The sequence below is a fragment of the Melozone crissalis genome, unplaced genomic scaffold, assembly GCF_028551555.1.
Source record: "Melozone crissalis strain CALT ecotype California unplaced genomic scaffold, PUWL_Pcris_2 ptg000018l_1, whole genome shotgun sequence".
Lineage (NCBI taxonomy): Eukaryota > Metazoa > Chordata > Aves > Passeriformes > Passerellidae > Melozone > Melozone crissalis.
The window spans coordinates 2,525,595-2,550,447 of record NW_026535796.1 but is presented as its reverse complement, the minus strand read 5'-3'; the positions used below and the strand labels follow the sequence as shown (position 1 = coordinate 2,550,447).

At 52.6% G+C, this 24,853-nt stretch overlaps 4 protein-coding genes and 1 pseudogene across 4 annotated transcripts; 1 reads left to right on the top strand and 4 right to left on the bottom strand.

Annotated features, from left to right (window-relative positions):
• Positions 1-1,711: 1,711 nt before the first annotated feature.
• Positions 1,712-3,574, bottom strand: LOC128937080 (mas-related G-protein coupled receptor member D-like; annotated as a pseudogene).
• A 2,185-nt stretch (positions 3,575-5,759) lies between these two features.
• Positions 5,760-6,567, top strand: LOC128937079 (mas-related G-protein coupled receptor member A1-like; the record flags this gene model as incomplete). Its single annotated transcript, XM_054276430.1, is given in 3 exon segments — positions 5,760-6,021; positions 6,024-6,268; positions 6,271-6,567. Coding segments are annotated over 3 exon segments (804 nt in total), but the record flags the coding sequence as incomplete, so codon positions are not given.
• Positions 6,568-9,191: 2,624 nt separating this feature from the next.
• Positions 9,192-10,103, bottom strand: LOC128936998 (mas-related G-protein coupled receptor member H-like). Its single transcript, XM_054276314.1, has one exon. It carries the CDS (start codon positions 10,101-10,103, stop codon positions 9,192-9,194), a length of 912 nt encoding a protein of 303 aa, XP_054132289.1.
• A 1,465-nt stretch (positions 10,104-11,568) lies between these two features.
• On the bottom strand, positions 11,569-17,898 carry LOC128937078 (mas-related G-protein coupled receptor member H-like). The gene is made up of 3 exons (XM_054276429.1): positions 16,956-17,898; positions 12,486-12,496; positions 11,569-11,670 (listed from the first exon to the last, which is right to left on the bottom strand). Exons 1-3 carry the CDS (start codon positions 17,896-17,898, stop codon positions 11,569-11,571), a joined length of 1,056 nt encoding a protein of 351 aa, XP_054132404.1.
• Positions 17,899-20,595: 2,697 nt separating this feature from the next.
• On the bottom strand, positions 20,596-21,618 carry LOC128937077 (mas-related G-protein coupled receptor member H-like). The gene has a single exon (XM_054276428.1). The coding sequence runs from the start codon at positions 21,616-21,618 to the stop codon at positions 20,596-20,598; it is 1,023 nt and encodes a 340-aa protein (XP_054132403.1).
• Positions 21,619-24,853: the final 3,235 nt, after the last annotated feature.

Genomic DNA, 24,853 nt, shown 5'->3' with positions numbered 1-24,853 from the left:
TACTGACAGTACCCCTCATGATGCAATAAAAGTTATTGGAGACCAGATGTTGGGGTGCTGGGGTGCCCCTTGCAGCCCTTCACCAGAGCTCATCCTCCTCCTCCTCAGCCTTGGGAATACTTGTGGTTGTTTTTTCCTGATCTCACCTTTTGCAAGCAGGGACGCCTTCCACTAGACCGGGCTGCTTCAAAACCCATCCAGCCTGGCCTGGAACACTTCCAGGGATGGGGAGGGCAGAGCATCTCTGGGAACCTGTGCCAGGGCCTCTCCACCCTGACAGGGAGGAATTTCTTCCCAATATTCCCCCTAACCCTGTTCTCTGACAGTGGGAAGCCATTCTGCCTTGTCCTGTCACTTCAGGCCTTTGTCCAACGCTTGTCTCCAGTTCTTGGAGCCTCTTTAGGCCCTGGAAGGGGCTCTAAGGTCTCCCTGAAGCCTTCCCTTCTCGAGGCTGAACAGCCCCAGCTCAGAGACTTCAGAGATGTCACAGGAAGGGGGTTGATGCCCCGTGGAGAAAACGGTGACAAAGAGAGATGTCACCCTGCTCCTGGAAGGGGGTGGCTGTGCTAAGGAGCATGGACTGCCTGCTGAGGGAGAGGCCAAAGCCAGGGCAGAGGAAGAATTTCTGAAGGCACAAAACCGCAAGGAATGAAAGCAATAAAAACCAGTAAAATCTGTAAAAATGTTTAATAATAAGCACCAGCACACCAAAGCGCTATCCCTCTGTGTGTGTTTGTGTGTGTGTTCAAGGGCATGTGACAAAAGGACACAGGGTAGGGGTAAAAAGGAGGGTAAGGATAAAAAGGAAAAGCACCTAAAAGATTTACAACACTCAAATTTAGCAGTATTTCCGTTATATCTTAAAGTTAGCCATTTTACAGAGGAACATCTTTAAACTGCATTTAACCTATGTCTTATAGTTCCTTGCAGGCCTGCCCCAGTGAGATGTCTCAGGTACTAACACAGCTGAGAGAGCAGCATTTCTGCCACATTTGCCAGAGCAGATGCAGACGTGTGTGCACACAGCCAGCCAGCCAGCCAGAGTGAGTGCAAGGTGCCTGTGAGCAATTGCCCTGGCAGGCAGTGAAATGCTCCCTGCGGATCCCTTTGCATCTCCTCCCTGGGCCAAGGGCTGGGCCTGGAGCCCTGGGGGGATGGGCCCAGGAGCCGTCGGCGTTCGGGGATCAGCCCAGGGCAGCAGCCGGGAGAGATCCCAGCTGGGAGAGGCCCCAGTGCCAGGGAGCTTCTGCTCAGCGCTGCTGGGCCCAGCAGAGCTCCAAGGCTCTCCTTTGGGGCCGCTGCTCTCAGGGCCCCAAGGCATGGGCGGCACTCACAGCAATGGCTCAGCCTGGCCACACTTGGGGCCGGCAGCTTCCTGGGACAGTGGGAGAGCAGGGATGCTGTGGCATCCAGGGCAGTACAATAATTTGCAAGGCTGTTGATGAAAGCCCAGGAGGTGGTTGGACAGCAGCAGTTGCTGGGAGCAGAGGGTGTTTCTGATCAGTGCCACATGAGCTGGGCCCAGGGGCTGCTCCTCAAGGCTGAGGCCTCACAAACATGGATCAGAGCCCAGAGCAGCCTGGAAAGGGGCTGGGGATGCAGCAGCACAGGGAGGGTGATCCTGTGGGTATTTATTGATCAGGAGACTCAAGGCATCTCTCAGCCACTGTCCCAGGGTCCTTCAGCAGTGCCCCAGGAGAAATCAACAGACTCAGACCCCGGTGTCCATGGTGGGATCATGGCTGTGGGCAGTGTTTTCTTCTGGCTCCTCAAAGACCCTCTGGAGGGAGAGCCAGAGGGACTGCACAGAGCAGGGCCTCCAGCACCTCCCCACCAAGAAGTAGATGAAGGGTTTGATGCTGCTGTGGATGCAGGCGAGCAGGAAAAGAACCTGGGAGGGCAAAATGGTGTAGCTGAGCTGCTGCAGGAAATTGCAGACACTGAGGGGCAGAGTGAAGAGCACAATGAGGCAGATAACAATGTCCAGCTTCTTGGGTTGCTACTGCTGGGAGCCAGGCTTGAAATGAGTGAAGAAGATTGTGCTGGAAATGAGCATGGAGGGAGAACAGAGGAGGAGGTTGAAGGTGTGTATGGAGCTGAGAGACACCCAGCAGTGCTCAGATCGCTGGAACATGCACAGAGAAAGCATCATGGCAAAGACAATGACGACGGTGATGAAGAGGGCCCTGAGCAGGGCAAGCATGACCTTCAACAGCTGCTGGGGATGGTGGCAGCAGAGCCAGAGTGGGCAGTGGATGGACATGCACCTCTTGATGCTGATGAATGTCAGCGTGTACAGCCACAAGCTGTAAGACAACAGTGACATCCAGGAAAGGAACCTTATGTGTGACAAGGGCATGATGATAGAACAGGACACGTCCTCCACCAGGAAGAGCAGAGTGGAGGGCAACATAATGAGGATGAAGAATAAGTCCAGAAGAGTCATCATGAGGATGTAAAGGATGGTGTTTTTCCGGGATGAAGTGCGGGAGCCAAGGAGCCAGAGCTCAGCCCCGTTCCCAGGCAGCCCACAGAGGCAGATGAGCAGTGTCACACAGTGTATGGCCACATTGGTGACAGTGTTCTAACAGAGATAAGGTCCTTCAGTGGGTGAGGCAGGAGATGGGGACACGGTGGTCACCTCAATGGATGGATGCTGGGCAGGCAGTGGAATGTGGCCCCTGGCTGTGGTCAGAGTGGATGGGCAGTCAGTGCTTGGAGAATCCAGGGATGGACCATGTGGCTCCTCAGCAGCTCCCTGCAGTAGGAAGGATTCAGTGGGGAGGAATGAGATGTGCAGGGGATGAAGGCAGATGAACTTGTGGGGTGGGAGAGGGAGTGTTGGGCTCTTTGGCAGGTGATGTGAAAGGAAAGCACAGGGCAGAGGAGGGGAGAGCTGGGGAGGGCCCTGTGGTCACCAGGAGAGGGTGTCAGGAACAGAGCAGCTGCTGCAGGAGAGGAAGGTGGGGTAGGGAGGAAGGCAAACATTCCACTGACCTGTTCCCTGTGGGGCAGCAGCAGGCAAAGGGGTCTGTGCAGATCAGCGGCACTTCCTGGTCCCTCTTGCTCCTTTGGGATCCATGTCCTAAAGCGGCTCCTGCCAGGTCAGGGACATGCAGGAGAAAGTGCCCAGGTGAAGGAAGTCCAGGATCTTCTCACTCCTGTTCTCTCTGTGCCCTGTCCTGGTGTTGTTTCTAAGGGCTCGGTGCAGTCCCAGGGCAGTCGGAAATTGCAACTTTTCATATGTCAGTATTTCACGTCCTCAGAGAGCTTTTTCTTGGGGTTTTTACACGGGAGAGGATGTGGTTTTTGTCTAAAGCTCAAAATGAAATATTTTGCAAATGGCTCTGAATTTTCTCCCAATGAGAAACATTCCTTCCCTGCAGAATGTCCCTTTCTCCAACTGCCTTCCCTCTTCTGATAGGTTTCTACCATTCCTTGTTGCTCTTCCCAGAGGGGTCACTGTCCCTCCAGCAGCAGAGGGATGCTGGTGGTGCTGGTGGCACTGGAATGCTGCTGGCAGTGCTGGCAGTGCTGGTGAAGCACCTGCCTGCTTGTCAGAAACTGCTCCCATTCTGGGAAGAGCTCCAGAACCCCAGCCAAAGCCTCCCCTGGGCTCATGGAATCACCCCTGGGCCATGGATTCCCATTCCTGTCATGGCAGTGCAGGCTCACACAGCCCAAGGGAAGGACAGCACTCAGTTGCTTGCAGCCAGGCTATCAGCACTTGGAGCCCACCCTGATTACTGCCAATCTCTTTGATGATGCAATGAAAGGTATCAGGGACCAGGGTGCTGTGCACTCCCTGCCAGCCCTTCATTGCAGCTCATGCTCCTCAGGCCTCAGACATGTGAGCCCTTGTGTTTGTTTTTACCTGACCCCACCTCTCTGGGCAACCTGTGCCAGGCCCTCAGCATCCTCACAGGGAAGGATTTCTTTCCAATATCCAATCTGACCCCACCCTCTGTCAGTGGGAAGCCATTCCCCCATGTCCTGTCACTCCATGCCCTTGTCCAAAGTCCCTCTCCAACTCTCCTGGAGCCCCATCAGCTCCTGGATCATGAAGTGTTTGCCCTTGAAAAGATTGGGCTGGTGAAGGGAATACGAGATTTCATAGCTGGGGACACAAACACGGTGTCAGCAGGGAAGAGAGGTGGCAGTTCTGGTCCCAGGGCCAGCAGTTTCCAGCAGGAGCATCCCAGACCCCGGAGGCACATGTCAGCCTGGGTAGGAATCATCTCACCTCAGCTTGTTAGGAATTGCTTGGAATTCATTGTAGGCTGCTGTCTGAGTGCCAAGAGAGTATAGAGGATGACTCAGAGGAAATCTGCAACTTTCTAAGGATTAAAGCCAAAAACGCAGCATGGATTTGCCTCTGAAAAGAAGTGACATTGCTGACATCCTAAATAACCCATGTGCTCTGGGACAGTACTCCAGCCCACACACAGAATTTAATATTACACAAAGTTGTTTGGAAACTGTGTGGTGAAGGGGATGTGCCACTGAAATTGTGACATACACACGGCCAAACTAGATTTTAACCAGAAAGAAAAGTTTAACAGTACATTTGTAGTGCAGGGTCCTAAGAATCCAGCCAAGGAATGAGAGGGGGCAAGTTTAGGCAGCTGAAAAGACCAGATTTTGGGATTAGGGTTACTTTAAAATGGAAGGGAAGCTGAGATGGAGCCCAAGTGCTCTGGGCACAGGTGTGGTTGCTGAGGCTCTCTCCCGTTGCTCATTTCCCGGGCAGAGTCAAGAGCAGCTGAGGAGCAGAGCCCTGAGCCCGTGGCAGGCTCTGAGGCAGCTGCCTGTGTGAGAGCCCTGGAGAACACGAGGCAGCACAGAGAGCAGGGGCTGTGGCAGGAGCTGGGACAGAGCCCGCGCCGGACACTGCTCGGGCTCAGCCCGCGGGCTGCGCTCCCCTTTCCCAAGGGACCATTCCAGGGAACCTCCTGCAGATCCCGGCCCAGGGACAGCAGCTGGAGCCTGGCAGCTGAGGGCAGTGCACCGCAGGCAAGTTCTCCAGGCTGCCAGAGGAAACCAGGTCAGACTCTTCTCTTCCACCTTCACCAGGGCCCCCTCATTGGGTAGAACCTGGTTATTGATTTTGGGGACAGAACTGACATCTGTAGGGAATTCAAACCTATAAATAGTTTGGGAAAAGGGAGGGAATATTGAAACGAGTGTCCTGCAGAAGGAATCCAGCAGCTCAGTGATATCAACTGGCACCTGAGAGTCCAGCTCAGATCCATCCCAAAGCCATTTGCTCTCTGATATTTCCATGGGCAATCCTCTCCTTCTCCAATTGTTTTCCTGCTCCAGCTCTGTCCTGTCCACAGCCAGGAAGGAGGCATCTCCCTGGCTTTTGTGCCAGGCACACAGGACCAGGCTCCCACATCCTCCTTGCCATCTCTCCTGTCCCTCAGCCCTCCCTGTGCTGCTCCACATGGAAGCTGTGCGTAGGAAAAGATGGGAAAAGTCACGTTTGGGGGACAGCAGTGTTGCTGTGTGTGTCTGTTTGTCACTCCTGCAGCTGTGTGAGGGCAGGAGAAGCAGCAGAGGTGTCACCATGAGCACTTTGTCCCCTGGCACGGAGGGAGCCAGCCCTGCCTGCTGGAGCCAGCCCGGTGGGAAGGCATCCCAGGGGAGCTGGAATGAGGAGAGCCACGACAACTGGAGCCAGTGTGACAGCAGGCAGTGGAGCAAAGTGCCTGTCCCACTGCTGCTGCTGCTCTGTGCCTGTGTGGGATGGTGGGAATGGGGCTGTGCTCTGGCTCCTCAGCTTCTGCATCCACAGGAACCCCATCACCCCCTGTGTGCTCAGCCTGCCCATGGCTGCCTCCACCTTCCTGCTCTCCATCACCATCAGCCTTGGGATATTTTCTGTCCCAGAGAGCTTCTGCCACCAGCTGGGCTCGTGGGCTGTGCCAGCTGGGCTGAAGGTCCCCATCCTCTTGGCTTTCACTGCTGCTGTCTCCTCTCTGACAGCCCTCAGTGCTGTCACAGCTCTGTTCGTCCTCCCGTGTCCTGCTGGCCCTGCCCCTGCTCCCAGTGCTTCCCGGTGCTCCTGTGTGCCCTGCTCTGGCTGCTCTCCTTGCTGCTCACTGCCACCCTCCATTGCTGCCCTTTGGTGCCCATGGCCTTGGTGCTGAGCTGCCCCTTCTCAGTGCTCAGCCTGCCCTGTTCTGCTCTGGCCCTGCTGGCCAGGCTCCTGTGCTGCTCATGGAAACAGCTCCCAGGGAAGCTCTGTGCCCTGCTCCTGCTGCTCCTGTCATCTCCTTCCCCTTCTTCCCTGCTGATTTTGGGCACTGGCTCTTGCTGAGGGCGTTTGACTTCTCTGTCTTTGCCCCCAGCCCCTCTCTCCATCTCACCTGTGCCCAGAGCAGTGCCCTCCCTCTGATTGACTGCCTGGCTGGGAGCTGTGCAAAGGAATTCACCCCCTCTGGTAGTGTTGCCTTGCAGAGGGCTTTTGAGGCTTTAGTGCCAGAGCCAGGGCATAGGGACAACACAGGGGAGTCATCATCAGGTGGAATCATCATGGAACAGAGTCATCACAATGTAGACTAGTAAAATATCCAGAGTGGGAAGGGAGCCACAAGCACCATGGAGTTGAGCTCCTGGCCCTGCACAGGACACCCCAACAATCCCAGCCTGTGCCTGAGAGCATTGTCCAAATGCTCCATGAGCTCTGTCAGGCTGGTGCTGTGTGCAGGAGGGGAACTCCTGCCTGGGGCTGTTACTGGTGAAACACGGAATCCTCATGGAATGGTTTGGATTGTGTCCTGGTTTTGGGTAAATTTGGGAGGAAACCTTCAAATGGGATCCCTCTAGAAAACAAATTCAAGCAGCCCCTCCCCCAGCTGGTTTAGCAAAAGATTTCCTGAGAGAAAAGTGAAAAAAACTGTTTATTTAACAAGAAAAGTATTCACAAGCATCAGAAATGAAAACTATATTAAGTAATAACATCTCTTGCTGCTCTGATGAGTTGGCAAATTCAGACAGTCCTTGTTGTGGAGTGCAGTTTGGCTCACTCAGTCCCTTATCAGTCCCTCAGTGCTGGAAAATGCCGCGTCCCAGGCCCCGGTGGGCCACAGGTGTGAGCTCCCTGTGCTCTCCTGGGTTTTCAGTCCAGAGCAGGTTTGAACACTTCCAAGCAAAAGGAAAACCACAGTCCAGGGAACTTCTCTGCCTCAGCCAGCTGAAAATAGCTAAAAGCAAAGGAGAGCTCTGTGCTGCATGTCTGTGCTGCAGACAGCACGGTCTGGGAGCAGGAATGGGGAGGAGTGAGCGCAGCTTCTGAAAACAAACTGCTGCATCTGCTCTGCCCCTCTTTGCTCAAGAACCAGTCTGAAATGTGAAAAACCTATTTCTGGGCTAAACAGATGAATGGGGGCACAATTCAGCTCATAAAGTCACCGAGGAAAGGTTGGAAGGAACAGTAGAGATCATCTCATTCCATCTCTCCTTCTGCCATGAGCAGGGACAGCCAGGAAACGTTTTGCTTTGAAGTCTTGCTCATTTGGAAGGAAGCTCAGGTAGGGAGTGGCCTGGGTGACCCAGGAGACAAGGAAGGTGCTGGGAAGTAGAAAAAGTACATGGAAGGATAATGGTCCTCCTGCACTTTCCTAGGGAGGGACTCCCTGTCTGAGTTGTTCTTCCCTGGACAAGAGGTTGTGCCATGGAAAGTTTTGACTGTCGAAGGGACAGGGAAATGGGAGTCAAGGAGAGAAAAACCCTCTTAGATGTCAAAGTCTCTTCTGTTAATTTTTAACAACTCTGTTAATAAATGCTCCTTGTATGTTCAACCTCACGTGACTCCAAAGCCTGACTCACCACCCATGGCTTTCACTCTCACTTGCCTTTCCAGAAGCAGTGGAACGTTGGTTTCCCCTGGACTTAAGGCAGTGGGAAAAGGAGGGACAACTTCCCCCTAAACAGGAGATGTGGCTGCTGCCCAGGTCTCTCCCAGCAGGAATCAGGAGCTCTTGGCACTGCCAACATCATCCCAACCACTGCAGGCATGTGCCATAGGAAGGGCTCTGGTATGAGAGAGGAACCTGCCCTGCTCCCAGAGCAGCCAGAGGCTTTAGAATGGGATAAAAGAAGGAAATGAGCCATTTTGGACACTGTTTAACAGAGACAGGCTCAGCAGTTAAACATGGATGTTGTTTATTCAACAAAGTCAGGATCTGGAATTACTACAGAAGCAAACAAAAGTATGAATGTAAATATCATGTAGGAGTAGTTAGAGAATGACAAAGATCAGGAGAGGCTGGGCTGTGGCTGGAGCTGCTGTGCAGAGTGGCTGTGCAGCTCCTCCTGAGGGGGGCCAGGTTCAGGATGGAGGTGCTCAAGGGCTTCCCTGGACACTGATGCTGGGGAACCAGAGGATGGATGGCCCCATTCTGCAGAAGAGCAGCATAACCCCCTAATCTCTGTGCAATTCAATGGTCCAAGCATCTGCTGATGCGAATTTCCATGTTTAAAGCTCTTTCTGGACACAGACACAAAGGATCAGTGGAGTTCACTATCGACACTGCACTTTACTCCGAAGAATTCAATTCTGGAATTCAAGAATGTAACAAATTCCCACTGGAAGGATAAGGGAATGTTGCTGTCCCTCCCCAGCTCTGCAGCCCTACCTGGTGTCCCTTCCCATCAGCTGAGAATGCAGGGCTGGCTCTGCTGGACAGAAGGGGAAGGATGCTCTCTGTGATCCCAACCCCTCTCCTGCCATCCAGAGGCACCAGCCCTGCAGGGATTTGGGAAATCACTGCCACTCCATGATGGGTGTGTCCCCATGGATTAAGGTGTCCCATTCTTTGCAGGCAAGAGCTCCCTGAAAACACCATGGAACTCATCTGCTGAGCCAGAGGAGATGGAGTTCATTCCCTGGGGCCAAGGCCATGAGGGTCATTGCATGGGGAATAGAGCTGGGGAACAGCACTGAGCCCAGCTGCACTGCTTGGAGCCATGTGGATTCAGGAGGGAGCAGGAAAGCCATGCTGCAATGTGCTCCCTGCAGAGCATACCACAAAAATCACCCAAGGCAATGCTCCTACTCCCTTCTCCTGCAGGAGAGCACCATGGGGAGGGTGATCCCGTGGATATTGATTAATGTGATGACCCAAGGAATCCCTCAGCCACTGTCCTGGGGTCACTCAGCAGAGCAGTGGGAAGAATCAACAGGCTCAGATGACCGTGTCCCTGCTGGCATCATTTCTGCAGTCAGTTTTTTTTTTCTGCTCTTCAAAGACCCTCTGGAGTGAGAGCCGGAGGGACCCCACCGAGCAAGGCCTCCAGCACCTCCCCACCAAGAAGTAGATGAAGGGTTTGATACTGCTGTTGATGCAGGTGAGCAGGAAAAACACCTGTGATGGCACAGCGATGTAACCGAGCTGCTGCAGGAAATTGCAGAGGCTGAGGAGGAGAATGAAGAGCGCAATGATGAGGATAACAATGTCGCGCCTCTTGGGTTGCTGCAGCTGGGAGCCCCACTTGGCCTTAATGAAATCGACTGTGCTGGAAATGACCACGGGTGCAACAAACAGGAGGAAGATGATGGTGTTCATGGAGATGAAAGCAGCCCCGCAGTGCTCCTGCTGGTGTGATGGGCACAGGAATGTCACTGCGGGAATGACAGCAAAGAGAGCAAAGAAGGCCCAGTATTGGACACTTTCTAAAACCCACCTCAGGCGCTCAGGAAGGTCACCACAGCAGCAGAGCTTGTACATATACTGCACATTGCTGCCGGCTATCAGCCATAACAGCGCCCAGTAGTAGGAGAGCACTGACATCTGGAAAAGGAAATTCAGGTAAAGCAGTGGCACGATAGGAGAGCATGATATGTCCTCCACCAGGAACAGGAGGGTGGAGGAGACGGTGAGGAGAAGGAAGAGGAAATCAGTGACAGCCAGGACAAAGAAGCCATAGTTGGGGAATTTCAGGTTAAGGAGGCCGATGACAGCCCCGTTCCCAGCCAGCCCACAGAGGCTGATGAGCAGGGTCACACTGTGTATGGCCACACTGGTGACATCTGTCTCACACAGATCATCTCCTTCAGTGGGTGAGGCAGGAGATGGGGACACGGTGGTCACCTCCATGGATGGACGCTGGGCAGGCAGTGGGATGTGGCCCCTGGCTGTGGTCAGAGTGGATGGGCAGTCAGTGCTTGGAGAATCCAGGGATGGACCATGTGGCTCCTCAGCAGCTCCCTGCAGTGGGAAGGATTCAGTGGGGAGGAGTGAGATGTGCTGGGGAGGAGGGTGGTGGAAATTGTGAGGAGGGAGAGGGAGGTGGGAGGGTTGGACTGTTCAGGCACAGGGCAGAGGAGGGGGGATCTGGGGAGGGCACTGCGGTCACTGGGAGAGGGTGTCAGGAACAGAGCAGCTGCTGCAGGAGAGGAAGGTGGGGTAGAGAGGAAGGCAAACATTCCACTGACCTGTTCCCTGTGGGGCAGCAGCAGGCAAAGGGCTCTGTGCAGATCAGCGGCGCTTCCTGGTCCCTCTTGCTCCTTTGGGATCCGTTTCCTAAAGCGGCTCCTGCCAGGTCAGGGACATGAAGGAGAAAGTGCCCAGGTCACCAGGAGCTCCTCATTTCAATCCTGCTGGCTCCTCTCTCTGCGCCCTGTCCTGGTGCTGCTCCTCAAGGCTCGGTGCGGTCATAGGGCAGACGGAAGTTTTTTTACAGCTTTGGGTATGTCAGAGCTCCACTCACTCGGAGTCATTGATCTGGATTTTTTTTTTCTTTGCCAGAAAGAAATTGGGTTTTTTCAAAAGGTCAACATGAAGAATTTTGCAAATGCCTCCTCATTTCCCTCAGGTTAGAAACACTCTATCCCTGCAGAATGTCCCTTTCTCCAACTGCCTTCCCTCATTCAACAAGTTTCTGCCATTCCTGATTTCTGTTCCCTGAGGGCTTAGTGTCCCTCTAGCTGCAGAGAGCTGCTAGTGATGCTGGTGTCACTGGAGTGCTGGCAGTATCTGCAGTGCTGGTGATGCTTCTGGGTGCTTCTCAGAAACAAATCTCATTCTGCAAAGGGTTCTGGCATCATTGCAAAAAAAAAGGCCCAAAGGAGCACAGCTGAGACAAGAATTCCCATTTCTGTCATTCCAATGAGGCTCACACAGCCCAAGGGACGGACAGCACTCAGTTGCTTGCAGCCAGGCTATCAGCACTTGGAGCCCACCCTGATTACTGCCAATCCCCCTGATAATGCAGTGAAAGCTATCAGGGACCAGGGTGCTGTGCACTCCCTGCCAGCCCTTCACCAGGGCTGCTCCTGCTCCTCCTCAGTCCTGGGAACATTTGGGGTCATTTGTGACACCTGATCCCAGACTGTCCCTATGCAAGCAGAGATAACTGCCACTATACCAGATTGCTCCAAACCCCTCCAGCCTGACCTTGGACACTTCCAGGGATCCCAGGGCAGATACAGCATCTCAGGACAACCTGTGCCAGGGCCTCAGCACCCTCACAGGGAAGGATTTCTTCCCAATATCTAATCTGATCCCACCCTCTGTCAGTGGGAAGCCATTCCCCCTTGTCCTGTCACTCCATGCCCTTGTCCTAAGTCCCTCTCCAGATGTCCTGGTGCTCCATCAGCTCCTGGATCATGAAGTGTTTGCCCTTGAAAGGACTGGGCTGGTGAGGGGATGTGAGATTCCATAGCTGGGGACACAAACACGGGTTCAGCAGGAAGAAAGGTTGCAGTTCTTGTCCCAGGGCCAGCAGTTTCCAGCAGGAGCATCCCAGATCCCTGAGGCACATGTCAGCCTGGATAGGAATCATCTCACTTCAGCTTTCTAGGAATTCCTTGAATTCACTGTAGGCTGCTGTCAGACTGCCATGGGAGTGTAGAGGATGACTCAGAGGAAACCTGCAACGTTCCAAGGATTAAAGCAACGGTGTTGTCAATGAAGAGAGATGGGGAGACTGACTTGGTGATCAGAATCCAATTTTACTGTAGGATACAAACGTTTATATACTATTTCAGGGAGACTAGTAATGTGTACTACAATTATTAGGTTAAAATCACATACAGAACCGTATGCATTTAACAACATCTCTTGCATGCAGCGTTTAATGGGATTTTCTTTTTCCGGTAAACCTGCATGATTTATTCTTTTGCAATCTAGGTCTAATTTTCAAAGTTCTGTTTGCTTTGGCCAAGGCATCCTGTTATCTAATCTCTTATGTTAGCCAGGTCCAAAGTCCATCATCTGTCTTGTGTCGCCCAACATTCCAATACTATGGGAGTAGCATTGATTTGCCTCTTCTCAGAAGAAATGACCTGGCTGAACTCCTAAATCATCCATCTGCTCTCTGCCAGTGCTCCAGCTCATGCACAGAATTTATTATTGTATGAATCCTCTTGGAAACTGTATGGTGAAGGTGAAGTACCACTGAACTTGCAGTATACAAGTGGGAAAAATAGATTTGAATCAGAAATCAAAGTTTAACAGGACATTTGTACTGCAGGGTACCAAAGATCCACCTCAAGAATGAGAGGGGGCAAGTTCAGGCTGTTCAAAAGACAAGATTTTGGGATTGAGGTTGCTATAAAATAGAATAGAAGCTGAGATGGAGCCCAAGTGCTTTGGGCACAGGTGTGGTTGCTGAGGCTCTCTCCCGATGCTCATTTCCCAGGCAGAGTGAAGAGCAGCTGAGGAGCAGAGCCCTGAGCCCGTGGCAGGCTCTGAGGCAGCTGCCTGTGTGTGAGAGCCCTGGAGAACACGAGGCAGCACGGAGAGCAGGGGCTGTGGCAGGAGCTGGGACAGAGCCCGCGCCGGACGCTGCTCGGGCTCAGCCCGCGGGCTGCGCTCCCCTTTCCCAAGGGACCATTCCAGGGAACCTCCTGCAGATCCCGGCCCAGGGACAGCAGCTGGAGCCTGGCAGCTGAGGGCAGTGCACTGCGGGCAAGTTCTCCAGGCTGCCAGAGGAAACCAGGTCAGACTCTTCTCTTCCACCTTCACCAGGGCCCCCTCATTGGGTGGAACCTGGTTATTGATTTTGGGGGCAGAATTGAGGTCTGTAGGGAATTCAAAGCTATAAATAGTGTGGGAAAATGGAGGGAATATTGTAATGAGTGTCCTGCTGAAGGAATCCAGCATCTCAGTGATATCAACTGACACCTGAGAGTCCAGCTCAGATCCATCCCAAAGCCATTTGCTCTCTGGTACCTCCATGGGCAATCCTCTCCTTCTCCAATTGTTTTCCTGCTCCAGCTGTGTCCTGTCCACAGCCAGGAAGGAGGTATCTCCCTGGCTTTTGTGCCAGACACGCCAGACCAGGCTCCCACATCCTCCTTGCCATCTGTCCTGTCCCTCACCCCTCTTTGTGCTGCTCCACATGGAAGCTGTGGGTGGGAAAAGATGGAAAAGCCACGTTTGGGGGACAGCAGCATTGCTCTGGTGTGTCTGTTTGTCACCCCTGCAGCTGTGTGAGGGCAGGAGAAGCAGCAGAGGTGTCACCATGAGCACTTTGTCCCCTGGCATGGAGGAAGCCAGCCCTGCCTGCTGGAGCCAGCCCGGTGGGAAGGCATCCCAGGGGAGCTGGAATGAGGAGAGCCACGACAACTGGAGCCAGTGTGACAGCAGGCAGTGGAGCAAAGTGCCTGTCCCACTGCTGCTGCTGCTGCTGCTGTGCCTGTGTGGGATGGTGGGAATGGGGCTGTGCTCTGGCTCCTCAGCTTCTGCATCCACAGGAACCCCATCACCCCCTGTGTGCTCAGCCTGGCCATGGCTGGCTCCACCTTCCTGCTCTCCATCACCATCAGCCTGGGGATATTTTCTGTCTCAGAGAGCTTCTGCCACCATCTGGGCTCGTGGGCTGTGACAGCTGGGCTGAAGGTCCCCATCCTCTTGGCTTTCACTGCTGCTGTCTCCTCTCTGACAGCCCTCAGTGCTGTCACAGCTCAGTTTGTCCTCCCGTGTCCTGCTGGCCCTGCCCCTGCTCCCAGTGCTTCCCGGTGCTCCTGTGTGCCCTGCTCTGGCTGCTCTCCTTGCTGCTCACTGCCACCCTCCATTGCTGCCCTTTGGTGCCCATGGCCTTGGTGCTGAGCTGCCCCTTCTCAGTGCTCAGCCTGCCCTGTTCTGCTCTGGCCCTGCTGGCCAGGCTCCTGTGCTGCTCATGGAAACAGCTGCCAGGGAAGCTCTGTGCCCTGCTCCTGCTGCTCCTGTCATCTCCTTCCCCTTCCTCACTGCTGATTTTGGGCACTGGCTCTTGCTGAGGGCGTTTGACTTCTCGGTCTTTGCCCCCAGCCCCTCTCTCCTGCTCACCTGTGCCCAGAGCAGTGCCCTCCCTCTGATTGACTGCCTGGCTGGGAGCTGTGCAAAGGAATTCACCCCCTCTGGTAGTGCTGCCTTGCAGAGGGCTTTTGAGACTTTTGTGCCAGAGCCAGGGCATAGGGACAACCCAGTGGAACCATCATCAGGTGGAATCATCATGAAACAGAGTCATCACAATATAGAACAGTAAAATATCCAGTGTTGGAAATTATCTCTACGGGTCTTGGTGTTGAGCTCCTGGCCCTGCACAGGACATGCCAATAATCCCAGCCTGTGCCTGAGAGCCTTGTCCAAATGCTCCTTGAGCTCTGTCAGGCTGGTGCTGTGTGCAGCAGGGGAACTCCTGCCTGGGACAGTTGTGGGTGCCACGAGGAATCCTCATGGAATGGTTTTGTTTGTGTCCTCTGGTTTATGGAAAATTTAGGAGGAAACCTTGAAATGGGATCCCTCTAGAAAACAAATTCAAGCAGCTCCCCTTCCCCAGCTGGTTCAGGAAAAGATTTCCTGAGAGAAAAGTTGAAAAAACTGTTTATTTAACAAGGAGATATTCACAAGCATAAGAAATGAAAACAATATGAAACAATAAAATCTCTTGCTGGTCTGAAGAGTTGGCAAATTCAGACAGTCCTTGTTGTGGAGTGTAGTTTGGCTCACTCAGTCCCTTATCAGTCCCTCTGGTGCTGGAAAATGCCGCATCCCAGGCCCCGGTGGGCCACAGGTGTGAGCTCCTGGTGCTCTCCTGGGTTTTCAGACCAGAGCAGGTTTGAACAGTTCCAAGCGAAAGGAAAACCACAGTCCAGGGAACTTCTCTGCCTCAGCCAGCTGAAAATAGCTAAAAGCAAAGGAGAGCTCTGTGCTGCATGTCTGTGCTGCAGACAGCACGGTCTGGGAGCAGGAATGGGGAGGAGTGAGCGCAGCTTCTGAAAACAAACTGCTGCATCTGCTCTGCCCCTCTTTGCTCAAGAACCAGTCTGAAATGTGAAAAACCTATTTCTGGGCTAAACAGATGAATGGGGATGCAATTCAGCTCATAAAGTCACCCAGGACAAATTGGAAGGAACGGTAGAGATAATCTCATTTCATCTCTCCTTCTTCCATGGGCAGGGACAGCCAGGAAACGTTTTGCTTTGAAGTCTTGCTCTTTTGAAAGGAAGCTCAGGTAGGGAGTGGTCTGGGTGACAGTGGAGACAAGGAACATGCTGGGAAGCAGAAAAAGTACATGGAAGGATAATGGTCCTTCTGCATTTGCCTTGGGAGGGACGCGCTGGCTGAGTTGTTTTTCCCTGAACAAGGGGTTCCACCATGGAAAGTTTTGACTTTCCAATGGACAGGAAATGGGAGTCATGGAGAGAAAAACCATCTCAAAAGTCAAAGTCTCTTCTGTTAATTATTACCAACTCTGTTAAGAAATGGTCGTTGGGTGTTTAACGTCATGTGTGTCTACAAATCCTGACTGCACACATGACTTTCATTCTCACTTCCCTTCCCAGAATCAGTGGCATGTTCGTTTTCCCTGGATTTAGGGCATTGGGAAAAGGAGGGACGACTTCCCCCTGAGCAAGAGATGTGGATGCTGCCCAGGTCTCTCCCAGGAGGAATCAGGAGCTCTTGGCACTGCCAACATCATCCCAAGCATTGCAGGCACGTGCCTTAGGAAGGGCTCTGGTAGCTCTGGTATGAGACAGGTGCCTGCCCTGCTCCCAGACCAGCCAGAGGTTTTAGAATGGGATAAAAGAAGGAAATGAGCCGTTTTGGACAGTGTTTTACCAAAGCAGGCCCTGCAGTGAAGTTTGGATGTTATTTATTCCACAAATTCTGAGCCAGGAATTACCGCTCTGGAAACAAAGATCAGGACAGGGTGGACTGTGGGTGGAGCTCCTGTGCAGAGTGGCTGTGCCGCTCCTCCTGAGGGTGGCCAGGTTCAGGATGGAGGTGCTCAAGGGCTTCCCTGGACACTGATGCTGGGGAACCAGAGGATGGATGGCCCCATTCTGCACAAGAGCAGCATAACCCCCTAATTTCTGTGCAATTTAATGGTCCAAGTATCTGGTGATGGGAATTTCCATGTTTAAAGCTCTTTTTGTTCACCTGTTCCAGGCTACAGTAGAGTTCACCCTTCATCCGGCACTTTGATATTCAGAAGGATTCAATTTTGGAATTCAAGAATGTGACAAATTCCCACTGAAAGGATAAGGGAATGTTGCTGTCCCTCCCCAGCTCTGCAGCCCTACCTGGTGTCCCTTCCCATCAGCTGGGAATGCAGGGCTGGCTGTGCAGGACAGAAGGGGAAGGATGCTTCCTGTGATCCCAACCCCTCTCCTGCCATCCAGAGGCACCAGCCCTGCAGGGATTTGGGAAACCCCCATGGCCAAGGCCATGAGGGTCATTGCATGGGGAATAGAGCTGGGGAACAGCACTGAGCCCAGCTGCACTGCTTGGAGCCATGTGGATCCAGGACGGAGGAGGAAAGCCATGATCCAGTGTGCTCCCTGCAGAGCATCCCACAAAAATCAGCCAAGGCAATGCCACTGCTCCCTTCTCCTACAGGAATACAGCACCATGGGGAGGGTGATCCCATGGATATTTATTAATGAGAAGACTCAAGGAAACCCTCAGCCTCTGGCCGAGGTCCTTCAGCAGAGCAGTGGAAGTGATCAGCAGGCTCACATCCCTGTGTCCCTGGGGCATCATTGCTGTGGTCAGTTTTTTCTTTCTGCTCCTCAAAGACCCTCTGGAGGGAATCCCTGAGAGATCGCAGTCTACAGAGCCTCCAGCAGCTCGCCATGGAGAAGGGTCTTGTGCACCACCCTGCCAAGAAGTAGACGAAGGGTTTGATGCTGCTGTTGATGCAGGTGAGCAGGAAAACCACCTGTGAGGACACATCGATGTAACCGAGCTGCTGCATAAAATGGCAGACGCTGAGGAGGAGAGTGAGGAGCACAGTGATGACGATAACGATTTCGCGCCTCTTGGGTTGCTGCTGCTGGGAGCCCGACTTGGCCTTAATGAAATCCATTGTGCTGGAAATGAGCATGGGTGCAACAAAGAAGAGGAGGATGACGGTGTATGTGGAGATGAGAGGCGCACGACAGTACTTCTCCTCGTGTGACGGGCACAGGAAAGTCACTGCAGGAATGACAGCAAAGAGAGCAAAGAAGGCACAAGATTGGACACTTCCGACCACCAACCACATGCGCTCGGGAAGGTCATAGGGGCAGCAGCGCTGGAAGAGGTTGCGCACAAAAAGCACAGGGATACTGCGTATCAGCTGAAACAGCCCCCAGTAGTAGGAGACCACTGACATCCGGAAAAGGAAACTCAGGTACAGCAGGGGCATAATATGAGAGCAGGAGACATCCTCCACCAGGAAGAGAAGGGCAGAGAGGACTGTGAAGAGAAGGAAGAGGAAATCAGTGACAGCCAAGTCAAAGATGCCAGAGTTACGGCTTTGCAGGCTGAGGAGGCCGATGACAGCCCCGTTCCCAGCCAGTCCACAGAGGCAGATGAGCAGTGTCACACTGTGGGTGGCCACTCTGGTGACATCTGTCTCACACAGATAATCTCCTTCAGTGGGTGAGGCAGGAGATGGGGACACGGAGGTCACCTCCATGGATGGACGCTGGGCAGGCAGTGGGATGTGGCCCCTGGCTGTGGTCAGAGTGGATGGGCAGTCAGTGCTTGGAGAATCCAGGGATGGACCATGTGGCTCCTCGGCAGCTCCCTGCAGTGGGAAGGATTCAGTGGGGAGGAGTGAGAAGTGCAGGGGAGGAGAGCAGTGGAAATGGTGGGGTGGGAGAGGAAGATGGGAGGAACAGAGCAGCTGCTGCAGGAGAGGAAGGTGGGGTAGTGAGGAAGGCAAACATTCCACTGACCTGTTCCCTGTGGGGCAGCAGCAGGCAAAGGGCTCTGTGCAGATCAGCGGCGCTTCCTGGTCCCTCTTGCTCCTTTGGGATCCATGTCCTAAAGCGGCTCCTGCCAGGTCAGGGACATGAAGGAGAAAGTGCCCAGGTCACCAGGAGCTCCCCATTCCCCTCCTGCTGGCTCCTCTGTCTGTGCCCTGTCCTTGTGTTGCTCCCCAGCTCTCAGTGCAGTCCCAGGGCAGTCACAAATTGCATCTTGGGCTACATCCAAATGTTGTTTCCTCCAAGACACTTATCTTGGGGTTTTTTGCAACAGAGAAATTGTTTTTTGTCAAAAGGTCCTAAATGAAATATTCTGCACATGGTTTATTTCTTCCTGATTAGGAATATTCCTTCTCAGCTAAATCTCCCATATTCTGACTGCCTTCCATCTCCTGACAGGCTTTTACCATTCCTCATATCTCATGCCTGAGCAGTCACAGCTATGATAAAATAGAACCATAAAATATCCAGAGTGGGAAGGGAGCCACAAGCACCATGGAGTTGAGCTCCTGGCCCTGCTCAGGACATCCCAACAATCCCAGCCTGTGCCTGAGAGCATTGTCCAAATTTTCCTTGAGCTCTCTCAGGCTGGTGCTGTTTGCAGCAGGGGAACTCCTGCCTGGGGTGGTTGCTGGATGACGTGAGGAATCCTCATGAAATGGTTTGGATTGGAAGGAACCTTAGCTATCATCTCATTCCATCTCTCCTTCTGCCATGGGAAGGGACACCCAGGAAAACTTCTGATTTGAAATCATTGCTCTTTTGAAAGGAAGCCCCGGGAGGGAGTGGCCTGGGTGACAGTGGAGACAAGGAAGGTGCTGGGAACTTGGAAAAATACATTGAGGATCATGATCTTGTTGCACTTGCCTTGGGAGAAGCCCCTTGGCTGAAATGTCATTCCCTGGATAAGATGATGTGGAAAGTTCCTACTCTCCACTGGGCAGAAAAAGGGGAGACAGGGAGAGAAAAATACTTTCAGATGTCAAAGTCTCTCTGTTCTCTTAATTATAATCAATTCCTTAGGAGTTAGAAATGCTTATGAGCATTATAAATGTTCCTAAGATGTTAAACCTCATGTGTGTCTCAAAGTTTCACTCCACAGAAGGCTTTCACTCTCACTTCCCTTTCCAGAAGCAGTAGCACATTGCTTTCCCCTGGATTTAAGGCAGTGGGAAAAGGAGGGAAAAATTCCCCCTGAGCAAGAGATGTGGCTGCTGCCCAGGTCTGTCCCAGCAGGAATCAGGAGCTCTTGGCACTGCCAACATCATCCCAACCACTGCAGGCACGTGCCTTAGGAAGGGCTCTGGTATGAGACAGGGACCTGCCCTGCTCCCAGAGCAGCCAGAGGCTTTAGAGTGGGATAAAAGAAGGAAATGAGCCATTTTGGACACTGTTTAACAGAGACAGGCCCTGCAATGAAGCCTGGATGTTGTTTATTCAACAAATTTTGGGTCCGATATTACCCCGATGAAGGCAAACAAAAACCATGAATCCAAATCTGATTGAGGGGTGGTTTAGAATGACAAAGATCAGGACAGGCTGGGCTGTGGCTGGAGCTGCTGTGCAGAGTGGCTGTGCAGCTCCTCCTGAGGGTGGCCAGGTTCAGGATGGAGGTGCTCAAGGGCTTCCCTGGACACTGATGCTGGGGAACCAGAGGATGGATGGCCCCATTCTGCAGAAGAGCAGCATAACCCCCTAATTTCTGTGCAATTCAATGGTCCAAGCATCTGGTGATGGGAATTTCCATATTGCATGTACTTTCTGGATACAGGCACAGGAGTTCAATGGAGTTCACCATCGACCCTGCACTTTACTCAGAAGGATTCAATTTTGGAATTCAAGAATGTGAGACATTCCCACTGAAAGGATAAGGGAATGTTGCTGTCCCTCCCCAGCTCTGCAGCCCTACCTGGTGTCCCTTCCCATCAGCTGGGAATGCAGGGCTGGCTCTGCTGGACAGAAGGGGAAGGATGCTCCCTGTGATCCCAACCCCTCTCCTGCCATCCAGAGGCACCAGCCCTGCAGGGATTTGGCAAATCACTGCCCCCCCCCCCCCCCCCCCCCCCCCCCGCGTGCTGGGTGTGTCCCCAGGGATTAAGGTGTCCCATTCTTTGCAGGCAAGAGCTCCCTGAAAACACCATGGAACTCATCTGCTGAGCCAAAGAAGATGGAGTTCATTCCCTGGGGCTGAGGCCATGAGGGTCATTGCATGGGGAATGAGCTGGGGAACGGCACTGAGCCCAGCTGCACTGCTTGGAGCCATGTGGATCCAGGAGGGAGCCTGAAAGCCATGCTGCAATGTGCTCCCTGCAGAGCATCCCACAAAAATCACCCAAGGCAATGCTCCTGCTCCCTTCTCCTGCATGAATACAGCACCATGGGGAGGGTGATCCCATGGATATTTATTAATGAGAAGACTCAAGGAAACCCTCAGCCTCTGGCTGAGGTCCTTCAGCAGAGCAGTGGAAGTGATCAGCAGGCTCACACCCCCGTCTCCCTGAGGCATCATTGCTGTGGTCAGTTTTTTCTTTCTGCTCCTCAAAGACCCTCTGGAGGGAATCCCTGAGAGATCGCAGTCTACAGAGCCTCCAGCAGCTCGCCATGGAGAAGGGTCTTGTGCACCACCCTGCCAAGAAGTAGATGAAGGGTTTGATGCTGCTGTTGATGCTGGTGAGCAGGAAAACAATGTGGGATGACACAGCAATGTACCCGAGCTGCTGCAGGAAATTGCAGAGGCTTAGGATGAGAGTGAGGAGCACAGTGAGGAAGACAGCGATGTCACTCCTCATGGGTTGCAGCCGCTGGGAGCCCCACTTGGCCTTAATGAAATCGATTGTGCTGGAAATGACCACGGGTGCAGCAAAGAAGAGCAGGATGAGGGTGAATACAGAGATGAAAGCTGCCCGGCAGCGCTCCTGTTCTTGTGATGGGCACAGGAATGTCACCGTGGGAATGACAGTGAAGAGAGTAAAGAAGCCATAGGATTTGGCACTGTTTGCCACCAACCACATGCGCTCAGGAGGGTTCCAGTGGCAGCACAACTTCCATATCTTGTACATGTACCGCACGGGGCTGTTGACCATCAGCCAGAACAGTGCCCAGTAATACGAGGACACAGACAGCTCAAAAAAAAACTGTATGTACAGCCTGGGCATGATATGAAAGCAGGACACGTCCTCCACCAGGAAGAGGAGGGCAGAGAGGACTGTGAGGAGAAGGAAGAGGAAGTCAGTGACAGCCAGGTCGAAGATTCCGTTTTTGCTGCTTTTCAGGCTGAGGAGGCCGATGACAGCCCCGTTCCCAGCCAGCCCACAGAGGCAGATGAGCAGGGTCACACTGTGTATGGCCACATTTGTCACATCTGCCTCACACAGATCTTCTCCTTCAGTGGGTGAGGCAGCAGATGGGAACACGGTGGTCACCTCCATGGATGGACGCTGGGCAGGCAGTGGGATGTGGCCCCAGGCTGTGGTCAGAGTGGATGGGCAGTCAGTGCTTAGAGAATCCAGGGATGGACCATGTGGCTCCTGAGCAGCTCCCTGCAGTGGGAAGGATTCAGTGGGGAGGAGTGAGATGTGCAGGGAAGGAGGGCACTGGGAATTGTGGGGTGGGAGAGGGAGTTGGGAGGGTTGGGCTTGTTTGGCAGGACATTGCTAAAGAAGAGACAATAAACATTTTCACCTCCCCTGAAGTTGCTTAAAGACTACCAGGGCAGAAAGATAAAAGGATATATAGGTGTAGACGCAGGATGATAAACATGGCTGGAAGCACGGGGGACAGTGATAAGGAGGCCCACAGTAATTTGGGGTAAGTTCTGTAACAAGAAGCAAGAGCACATGGCCAAAGGAAAAGTTCAAGGCAAGGTCAGCTTTAATATCAGAGCACTCAGTGAATACGAACACCAGGGACCCCTCTCAGTGAACCTCCTTGAGCATCAAAGGATGTTCAGTGGGAAGTGGGTGCTAGGAAATGAGTTCTAGTAAAATGGTTCTTCTGTACTGGACAAGAACAATTTTTTAATGTCTACGTATGGCTATAGTGGATAAAACCACTGTTGCAAAGTTTCACAATACACATACAAATAAGGAGAGATCCTTCTGCATGTCCTGCTGCCCAATACTTCACTTGGCAACACCATTAGTTGGTGTTAAGAGCTTTGGTGTCAGTCCTCATCCATGCCATGCCATGCCATGCCTCCCATCGCCTCCCATCGCCTCCCATGCCGTGCTATCCCATGCCATGCTATCCCATCCCATCCCGATGGGTTAGCAGTCCCTGGCATCTCCCTGGCTGCAGGCGTGGCCTGTTGGGCTCTGCTGCTGTCCAGTGGCAGATTTGGGATTGGTGGCACCCAGAGACCTCCTGCCCCCTCCAGCCCCTGTCTGCCTGATGCCTTGGGCTGGCTCCCTGGAACAGAGGCCAGAGCAGGTGAAGACAATAAAAGGAGGCATTGATGAAAGGCCTTCAAAAGGTTCACCTTGGGCTCTCAAAGCCTCCGAGAGGGGCTGCACCCAAAATGGGCAATGGCCATGAGTTTTTCAGATAGATATAAGTTTGGTCCTTTTACAGATCAGGGGTTAATCCTCCAATTACAGCTTCAGAAAATGAAGCCATTTAGTCCCAGTTTGCCCTCCCTCAATTCAATTTTGTCTGTACTTTTCTTGGTCTGAGGCAGTAGAGTGTCCTTGAATTTCATGCCTAGAGGGATTGTTTTGTCTGACCAAAATGTGCAGACAGTTAACTAACACTTTTACATGGAGTTTAGAGTTATGCACTAATGCAGTACAGGATATGAAAAATAGAAAGGCTAAAATCCAAAGGCATCATGCCCTCTCTGACATCCTCTAGGAATTCCCCCCAGGCTGCCTTCCCCTCCAGACAGCCCCGCTCCTCTCCTGCCCCACTCAGGAGCCCCAGCAGTGTTTCTGCTCCTCCTGGCAATTCCATGCTTCTCCAGCCCAATGAACAGCAGTGGAGCCATCCCTGTAGTGCCTCTTGTTTGTGTCCAAAGGAGGTTGGGGGGCTGGAGAGCAGGGATGGAGCTGGGGAGGGGCATCTCCAAGAGAAAGACGGCCCCAAAGCCCTACAGGGCAGGCTGGGGTGAGCAGCCCGTGGGGAGAGACTGGAGCTTCAGGCCCGGGGCTGGGAGGGATGGGAAGGACGGGAGGTGGGTGGGCTGCATGGGGAATGGGATGGGAGGGTGGTGTGTGAGGGGTGGGACATGATGGAGCTGCTGGGAAGATGTGGTGGGAAGGTGTGGGGTGTGGTGGGGCTGGAGAGAAGGTGTGGGGTGTGGTGGGGCTGGTGGCCTCAGGGAAGCCCCAGGGAGGGGGGTGATGCCCCGTGGAGCCCATGGTGACAAACACAGGTGTCACCCTGCTCCTGGAAGGGGGTGGCTGTGCTGAGGATCACGGCCTCCTCCTCTCCTTGCTGCTGCACCACCTGAGCCTGCTGAGGGAGCAGCTGAAGGCAGTGGAGAGGAAGAATTTCTGAAGGCAGAGACATCTTTGCACCTGGCTCACAAAATTAGAAATTAAAGATCTCAGGGGAGATCTTTGCTGTGACACTCACAGAGCACTTGGGATGGAGAATGCTGAGCCCCTGGGCCATCGTGTCTGTGCCAGCCCAGCTCTGGGCACTGGGGATCATGGTTGCTGCAGGGAGCACAAGCCATGGCTGTGGCCCCTCTGAAATCAAGACATTTTAAGTCTAACAGTAAAAGTGTGTTAGACTAATAACAATTTGGAGTCAAAATTGTGAACATATTGGAAATATCTTTGCCATAGACAGATTTAAAGAAACAACACTTTTCAGGCATTTTTTTGCATTATAATATCCAGGATTTTTTTATAGATACTCCCAATTTCTTACGTCATGGTATAGGTGTGTTGTTTCTTTTAATTAGTACTAAAATATGCCATCTATCTTAGTTAAATGGATAACCTGGGTTTTTTTCCAGTGAACTATATTTTAGTAAATTTGATGTACAAGCCTAGGAAATGGCTCCCTTATTGCCATTAAAATTATGTCTTGCAATTTTTTAATTACATCTTTTGGTTTGCATAGGCCTCTGATATCCTAAACGTCTCAAGATATCATTCTTATTCTATGACATCCAATTTTTTCTAATTATATGATAAATTAAAAGTACTTTATTGATTTTTTTTCTTGATCTATTGAGTAAGTTCTCTATGGGGTATGCGCTAATAAAGTCTTCTACTGACACTCAGCCAAAACAGATCTAAATCAAAACCAGCTAAAAAACCACAGTCAAATAAGCCTTGACTCATTAAGCATCTTTCATTACAGAAATTCCTAAACAATCACAGAATTCCTGGCTTACTACCTCTCTGTCCCCTCCCTCCAGCCACATTCCCGGCTGGCAGCAGCAGCCAGAGGAAGCCGGGAAGCGCTGGCAGAGGGGGCAAAGGCAGCTCAGGATTCACGGTGCTGTTTATTGATATCAGACCTCAGTGGGATGCAGGAACCAGGTGCCAGGGGGAATTCTGGGGTCACAGCTGTATTGGGAAGGATGCATTTGGGGGTAAAGTGCTCTAGGACCTGTGAGGGAGGAGCAAATCCATGCTCCAATGTGCTCTGTGCAGAGCATCCCTCCCAAATGGCCCCTGTCACTGCTTCTGCTCCCTTCTCCTGCAGGAATAG